The sequence below is a fragment of the Osmerus eperlanus genome, chromosome 20 (genome assembly GCF_963692335.1).
Source record: "Osmerus eperlanus chromosome 20, fOsmEpe2.1, whole genome shotgun sequence".
NCBI classification, from domain to species: domain Eukaryota; kingdom Metazoa; phylum Chordata; class Actinopteri; order Osmeriformes; family Osmeridae; genus Osmerus; species Osmerus eperlanus.
The window spans coordinates 10,315,466-10,324,043 of NC_085037.1; the positions used below are offsets into that span (position 1 = coordinate 10,315,466).

At 45.1% G+C, this 8,578-nt stretch overlaps 1 protein-coding gene across 1 annotated transcript in view; it reads right to left on the reverse strand.

The window, feature by feature from the left end:
* Positions 1-6,826, reverse strand: part of tbc1d5 (TBC1 domain family, member 5) — a 12,801-nt gene extending 5,975 nt beyond the window's left edge. The window contains exons 1-12 of the mRNA XM_062446081.1: positions 6,745-6,826; positions 2,818-2,854; positions 2,572-2,693; positions 1,865-1,916; positions 1,552-1,660; positions 1,376-1,465; positions 1,220-1,294; positions 983-1,050; positions 761-863; positions 366-454; positions 210-260; positions 10-99 (exon numbers count right to left, since the gene is read on the reverse strand). Of these exons, the coding sequence (XP_062302065.1) occupies positions 10-99; positions 210-260; positions 366-454; positions 761-863; positions 983-1,050; positions 1,220-1,294; positions 1,376-1,465; positions 1,552-1,660; positions 1,865-1,916; positions 2,572-2,668 (824 nt within the window). The 5' untranslated portion in view covers positions 2,669-2,693; positions 2,818-2,854; positions 6,745-6,826. The remainder of the gene's footprint in view (positions 1-9; positions 100-209; positions 261-365; positions 455-760; positions 864-982; positions 1,051-1,219; positions 1,295-1,375; positions 1,466-1,551; positions 1,661-1,864; positions 1,917-2,571; positions 2,694-2,817; positions 2,855-6,744) is intronic.
* Positions 6,827-8,578: the final 1,752 nt, after the last annotated feature.

The window sequence follows — 8,578 nt, forward strand, 5'->3', positions numbered from 1 at the left end:
AAAAAGCACCCATCAGGGACACGACAGACCTTTCGGACCTCCCTCTCAAAGCTGGAGAACCAGGGTTCTGCTGTCTCCATGAGCTGGGAGAACATGGCGCTGTGGGGGCGACACACACACACACACACACACACACACACACACACACAGTGAGTCATGGAACGGCACACACTGACGGGTGTCCAGCGTTGCTCGTGGCGCTCACTCACTAGGCGTCGTGTTCATGGTACACAGGATCCAGCAGAGACTTCATCTCCTCACTGTGGGAACCAAGAGACACGGTTGGAAAACACCGTTCCATGTATAATGTTAGGGGACAAGGGCTCAGAGTAGGAAGTGACAGTCCACAAGCAGGAAGTAGTGACCTGGGGTGCGCGGTCTCGCTGGCGTGCTGAAACGCCTGGTGGTCGCAGTGCAGGACGAACACAATGGGAGCCAGCAACTCGTGCATTCCCTGGAGGGAGAGAAGAGAGGGATGGAGGGTCAGGCCGTGAGGAGGCAAGAGGAGTCCGAGAGAGAAGCCGAAAGAGAGAGAGAGACATAGGAGACGAGTGAAATATGTTTCGGAGTGGTTTGGGGTTTTAACTGTGATGTACGAGGTCTGGGATGAACATTGGCGGGGTATAATTTGACTTTATTACCCATCATTACCTACTGCCTGGCCACGTGTCACTTCCTGTTAAGAGCACTGTTCATTGGCTCCTATTGTGTCAGTAATGGATGTAAGGCTCCATGTGCAGCTGTGCAGAGCTTGCAGTACCTGCTTATACAGCAACTGTTCGTTCTCTCTGGCGTAACAGAACAAGATGTCTGTCAGCTTGGTCCTCACGTCTTCCCCGTGGAAGTAGTTGATCTCTGGGAACCTGAAGACAAAGGAGGGATGGAAGGATGGACAGAAGGAGAAAGAGAGAGGGAGTCGTAAAGGGTCAAGACTGCAATGTGTTATGAGACTCGTCCAGACTCATCCGCTGAGGAGACTCACGTTCTCATCACATCCTGGGTGATCATCCCCCTCAGCTCCTTGTCCTGGAAAAACTTGTTCCACAAACTCTGAGAAAGCGGGGAGAAGGTGAAGGATGAGAAACATCCGACAGACCACATCAGTTAGCCATTTGCGGGGCTATACCATTACAGAAGGGGTGGGGGGGGGCTATACCATTACAGAAGGGGTGGGGGGGGGCTCACTTGAATACCCCACCTCCATCCTTGGACCACTTACCCCCTCGTCCTGGGACAGAGGGTTGTTGACCACCAGGTCCTGCTGACCTGCAGCCTTGCGGGGGTTGGTTATGTGCTGAGGAGGGGGACAGACACAGCAGTCAGTGACTGGGATACACTCTCACACACACACACACACGCGTGCACACACACACACCGTTTCTTTGATCTTCTCATACTGGGCCCGGAGCTCCTTGGTCTTATTGATCCACTGACTCTTGTCTTCTGGAAGAACGTCCAGGTACAACTGTCAAGACAGAACCGCAACCCGTTCAGAAACAGGGCGATCCCAAGCCCTGTTTAATCTCACACGCTGATCAACACGCTTGTTACCTTCCAGCACACGCTACGAAATCTGCTGCTCCGCAATTTGCCGTTGATGCCTGCCTGTCGAATCCTTGCCAGGTAGTTACTATTGAGAAACAAGTCATCCCACTCTTTCCTTCAGAGGGAAAGAGAGAGAGAGAGAAAGGGACAGAGAGAGACAGAGATCGAACCAGAGATTAGGGGTTTTTGAATAATTTCTAATTACCAATCATGTACAGTATAATCTAATGTAGGCTTGTTGGTCAGTGATTAGATGTTTGTGACTCTAGTTGTGATGAACTTGTTCATGTCCAAACTGCGTTCTCCTATCAGCTCGTACCTGTAGGAGAGGAATGTCGACTCTGACTCCGAGAACGAGCTGTCTGAACTTCCTGCCAAACACACAAAGTCGAGAAGGTTTGACTGAGCCACGAGGAGACCATATCAACAGTGCCATTGTTCTCATTTCACATTTTGTCAACAAGATCGGGAACGTCTCCTCCATGTGTTTCTATGGGCTCGCCTCTTCCCGGTCTGGGAGAGGCAGGATGGAGGGAGGGAAAGCCACGACAGTGAAACATCATCATCGGTAATAACTCTAATTTGGCCTGGGGTAAAAAAAAAAAAAAAAAAAAAAAAAAAAAGCTCCACTTTGAAACCTGTCAATCAAAATTAGTTCCAGAAGTGTATCACTCCTCTGAGACACTCAGGATGAATATTCATCAGCTCAACAACACGCACAGCCAACACCGGCCCCCACCCCCATCCCCTTTCTGCAAGTACATGCAATCCCCCATCTGCCTGTCGGCATCATCAGGCACGTTCATGACTCACAATTATACAATATGCTCCAATTCTCTCCTCAAACTTCCCTCCCTCAGTTCTCCTCTCCCTCCTTCCTGCTCACGGTCTTGGCCCCAGGAGGAAGCTACCTTTCTAATGGGTGTTGTTCACACGGGGGCAGATTATTCCAGTTTAACCTGGTCATCCAGCTTGCCGGGCAGCTAGGAAGTGTTTCAGAAGCCTTAGTGCCAAACGGGGACTCACTGCTGCGGTTCCTGTTGAAGTTGTTCAGCGGGTCGAAGCCCGTCTCCTGGTCCTCCGTCTGGAGGGGGTGATGGGTTTCGAAGTTAGGGTGCTGCATGACCACCAATCGGTGAGACCTGGTCCTGGAGGGAGGCAACGGAGGGGGGGTCTGGTTGTCAAGGAAAGCCCTCAGCCTAAACGGAGACAGATTGTGGGTGTTGCAGCTTGTATAATGTGTAGGACTGAGTGTTTGAGGTGAGGATTTACCAGTCACAATGTGGCGTTTTCTTGGAAAGCTGGGTATCTGGAAGAGAATAGGAGAAAAGGTTTTAACTTTGCGAGGACTTGACATGACGGAAGGTGTTGTCATTTCTGAGTTCTGAATTGTGACCACAACACAAAACAAAATCAAAAACAGGAACTCGACGCCTATTAGTACACACACGACTGAACCTACCCTGAACACCGTCACACGAAAACAAAGTTAGCAAATTTGTTCAGTAAACCCAGTTTTTCCCCCCAATCTAGGTTAATCGACTCCTCTCTTTCTCGTGCTTAATCTGACTGGATTACTTACGTGTTTTGGAATGCAGGGTGGATGCAGAGGCGCATGCCTGCGTCCTAGCACGCGTTCCATGCAAATTATGTTTCTTCCCTTTATTAATTATGGAAATAACACAACAAAGGCAACTCTTAAACCTATTAACTAGACGCACAGAATGGCACGCGATAAATCAGCTAGGCAAGCTATCAAAATAGAAATAATTTTATATGCATAATATATTCGCCCGTTTGGCTCACCAACATCTGTTTCTCACAAAGACTAATGCATCCTTCTGTGTTTCCTCCCCTTGTCTTTCGCCCTTTTTTCTTTTAAAAGGAATTATCCCATTAAATAATCATAACTAATCTGCAACCGTGGCGAGTTAGAGATGCGTTGAAGAGGTAAATAATGTGACGTGTTCCCTAATCTTTTCTGGTAAAGGAAAGACTGACAAGATTTCATCTGAATAATAAAACCTGCTTGCCAATTTCCCTTTGTGCATATTTCAATTCAATCTCTGGAAAGACGCAAAGACAACCTCAGAGGCTGCACCATCTCAAAACTCCCCTAAAGTAGAGACCATGACATGATGGACAGTGGAAAAACTAAGATCCTGAGTGTTGTCCCACCGGCTCCTCTCAGGCTGGACTTCCTCATTTCACAAGGTACATGATGAACTTCCTTCTGCATCAACAACTCTCTCTGCAGTCTCAGAGAGAGAGAGAGAGAGAGAGAGAGAGAGAGAGAGAGAGAAAGAGAGAGTGGCTGCGATGCAGTGAACAAGGCGTTTACTTCCCCATATCACTCACTCATTCCCCGTTAAGACTATGCAGAGGAATGTTGTGTGTGTGTGTGTGTGTGTGTGTGTGTGTGTGTGCCGCTCCAGGCTGTAGACTGCACCCAAGCTGCCTGGAGGAAACCTTCTCTTCCGCAGTGTTCATTACTTCTGTCCCAGAGAGTAGCCTCCCGCTTCATAACACTAAACTTCACAACACCATAATCAAGGCAAATTAACTACTGCATAATTTACCACAAATCACCTTCAATAATTCAACGTATACATTTTTCATGAAATAATCAAATCAATACATCATGAAACGCATAAATACATCAATAGGTAAATAGTGCTGCATGTCTTGCCGCATGCTCAGGTGGCAGACTCTATCCTGGGATTTACAGTGATAAACCCGTAACTGGCACAGGACGTATTATGACGTTAGACTTGGTGCGTCGATGTGTATTTACACTGGCATATCTGGGACCTGACACGAACAGGACCCAAGCAAACCCAGAGATTGTATGTCAAGTCCGCATTAAATACAGCGCACTAAGGACTACCCAGACAACTCGCTTCCTCTTAGCATATTTAGCCTAGTCCTCTGCCACCAGTTTGCATTTGCATTAAGTTAAGAGTGCATGACAGTTTCATATCTCACAGTAATGTTTCAGTTGGGCACAGGTGACTAATCTGACCAGGACCCTTCTAGGGGCCTATATATGGCCACTGGATTATAACACATTGTTAGACTGCATGTTCTTCTAGGAAGGCTCAGAATCTGTTGAGATTCTTTGAGGGTGTGAGAATATTCTAGAACGGTGGATCAGCTGAGAAGCTAGAGTGCACTCAGAGTTCCATCATTACTGCTGTGAAAAACCATCCAGGAGACAGTGAAGCTACAGACAGGCTGCACTGCATAGATAGAAGTAGGCCTGTTCTTGCATGCTGTATGAAAAAAAGAAAGAAAAACAACACAACACAGACTTCAGGGTTTCAACCATGTGACTGCAGGTTCTTGGGATGGAAAGTGAATAGCTTTTTCATGGATTAAGCTGTTTAACCTATTAAACTGTTTTCATGTGCCTTTGGACTTTCTATCCGAAGGAAAGACCGTGTAGGGTAGGAAAATTGATCAAATAAAAGACAAAAAGAGGATGATTTGCTCTCATTGGTCCTCAAAAAGACCAGGAAGAACTGATGAAGCCTTGTCTACATGCTGCCATTCAGTTAGAAGCACATGAGACCAGACATTGGAGTAGCCAGGGATGAGAAAACGGTGAGGCTGATAAGGGAAGCTAGGTGACAGAGATTAGTCAGCAAAATGTTGGGGGGGGGGGGGGGGGGAATAGAACCCCCATCCCACGTTAAACAAACTCACATGCCTCGACTTCAGCACAAAACTACTGCCCTACAGCCTTAAGAGTCACATGATCTGAGCAACCAGACCAAACGGCTTCTGTTCAGACAGATCCTGGGCACTGTGGCCAGGGTGCCGGGTGATGAGCGACTGATTAGAAGTTGAACACGTGCAACTACGGAATGAGAAATTATATTACTAGTACTGCTTGAAATGTAGCCGACCTCGTACAACTACAGAATGACAAGGTTACTAGTAACTGACTGTCAGTAACCTGAAGAGTGGTCAATGCACAGCCACATATTCACAGGGCCTACTGACCATAATGTGTGCATCTGAATGTGTGTGAATAGCCTACGAATAGCGAAGTACATTCAGGTGCACATACAGGCTGACAAAAACACAAACAAAGTGTCTACTCTGTTCATATGCGTGACAGTAGATAGTCTTCTGGTGCATGTTTATAAACAGTGAACCCCCAGTCTATGCCAAGTATAGGGCTATGAACACAACATATGGCAGGTTATGACGTGTGTTAATGGGCAACTAAAGGACTCAGATACCCGGATTATGCTGTCAGATAGATTTACTAAAAGTGTGTCTAAGGAAAGGATTGCATTGTGCTTGCATTGTTTGTGTCCAGTACCTAGACCATTGATCAAAGGGTTAACTATGCAGCCAGTTCACTCACTGTACACGATTCTTGTGTAGGGTTCGGATCATTAAGAATCAATCCAAACAGTATAATGTAACACAGACAACTGACAGCCATCTTAAACCGCCTGACGTAGCAATTAAGCGTTGAGTTAATCAAGTAGGTCTAGATAGTATGCGTACATAATATATTTGGGTGTGTGCTTGCTAGGTAGGTTATGTTTAGGTAACTAAATTAGCGAGTTACGAGAGGTCCTGACACCTATTAATTTCATACTGCAGCACTGATGCCTTTAACTGTTCAACTTTCTCAAGGGGTTTAATGCACATGATGTTAACTAAGAGAAACCTACTTCAACCTCATGAGAACATTTTACAAACAAGTTGACTGTTGATGGGGCTACTTTGTATGTGAATGTTCGAGCCGCCAAACAATAGAATCGGAATAGACAAGTTAGGTAGCTAGCCACAGTAACATATCTTTGCTCTGTCCCAAGCAAGTCTGCGGATATGCATAACTGCGGTTGGATGATATCTCATTTAAACCCACGATATTTTACACGTCGACAATATTTAGCTAAAATGACACTGTCAAAAACCAATCTGTCTAACTAACGTTAGCCAAATACTAAAAAACACCTTGCAGGATATGCTATCTAGCTAGTTAGCTGAGTTGTACCCGAATAACAATGCTTGGCTAACAACTGTAGCTCTAGCTTGGATATATAGGCCTTGTCCGTTTTAGACTTCTGACAAGCATTAGCGGCAAATGTCCGTAATTAAGATATCATGCAAATCACAGGGGATATTAAAGAACAAGGAGTTTGACCATTCTGGCGTTTAGTAGTCTATATTGTCTACCTGATCATGCGGAACTCCCCATTCTTCTCGGTCAGTCCGTCTATCTACAGATTGTAAACACTCTCAAGTCAGGCGGATGTACTAAGCCTGAGGCACAGCAGAAAGGACATGTGACCAAGGAGGTAAATTGATGTGACGTCAGCAAACAAATCCATCTAATCAATCAAGACTCGACTTGTTATTGATATCGTTCATTTAATATCGGTCAAATGTGAGGCACGTCTGTGTATGTATCTCGTCGTTGAGGTATGCATGTAAGTATTGAACCAACGAACACACTGATCAAATGTCATGATAATTTCCCATTGTCTGAATCCCAGTCTAAATTGTCAGTTACTTGTTTTGGTTTCACGAGATTACTACATTTTATGATTAGACTTTCTCCTGACAATCCAATGTTCTGAAGAGTCATCAGTGTGAGAATTACGCTGGAGCAAATCTGTTGATATTGCCTATGCTTGTTTGGGACGAGGGTCATCACGGTAAAACTTAATGAGTCCCTTTATAGACGACCTAAATGCGTGTGAAGGAGGGTGGGGTCATTAACTGGTATTAATGAATAATACTGAGGTACGGTGATGAGGGAGGGGGGACAAGAGTGAGGGGGGCAGTTTTGTGAAATAACAATAATAATAATCATCATCATCATTACAATTACCATTATCATCATGGGTGCTGCATTTTCAGGAACACCATTATCATTATTATCGCTAATATTACTGATGATGAGGAATCTGAGGACTGTGATTGGCCCAGACAAAGGCATTGTCATGGTAACAGATGACAGAAAGCACTAAGCTTTATTGAATTACTCTGAAAGCCATTCTGAGGAAATGGGCCTTGAACATTTTACCATCTGAGGAAGAACAGGCATGTGCAACATCAAAAGATATACAGAGAGAGAGAGACAGGGATGGTGACCGAGAGAGAGAAAAAGAGATGGAGAGACTGAGATAGGTATGGAATACTTTTGAAAAGTACGGGATATATGACAGTGACAGAAAAAGAGGAGAAAAGACACAAAAAAACACGGTCAGACAAAGTAGAGACCGTTACACGAGAGATACACAGGTCTGTATTGACTCCACTGGTACAGGGCCCAGGCCATCAACACAGATGGTCAGTGCCTCAAAGCCAGGAACAGGGATCTATTCACAAACTGATAAAACACACAGTGGTCCAATGGAATGGCACCCGCTATAAGTGAAGGAGGGTGGGGTCATTAACTGGTATTAATGAATCAATGGTGGTAATGGTAATGATGATGATGATTATTATTATTGTTATTTCACAAAACTGCCCCCCTCACTCTTGTCCCCCCTCCCTCATCACCGTACCTCAGTATGAATTAATGAATAATACTGAGGTACACCTCCTTCACATCTGTTACCATGACAATGCCGCCCTGACAGGGTCAAGTCTGTGTCAGTCGGCATGACTGACACAGACTTGACCCTGTCAGGGCGAATAGCTGACTGAAAGACAAAACAATATCATGCCAAAGAAAGACCTATCAGTGTGACATGAGGAGCTTTCAGTGCACCTATCATTTAATATTCTGTATTGAAATCCCACTCACTCAAAGCATATTGACACAGGTGCATGTTGACATCTGATCATGTTGACATTTCAGTACCAGCCAATAAACCACACTGGCACTGTCAGCTCTCCTGTCTCTTATCCAGAACACTGTATTTAGTTTAATATTAGCTGCGTCTTAATATGGGTGTGTGTTCAGTCGGTCCAGCAGCTGTATTATGAGATGTGTGCGTGAATCATCTAGTGTCCTCCTTTGAAGACTTTGAATAATAACAAAAGAGAAGATCAGGCATAT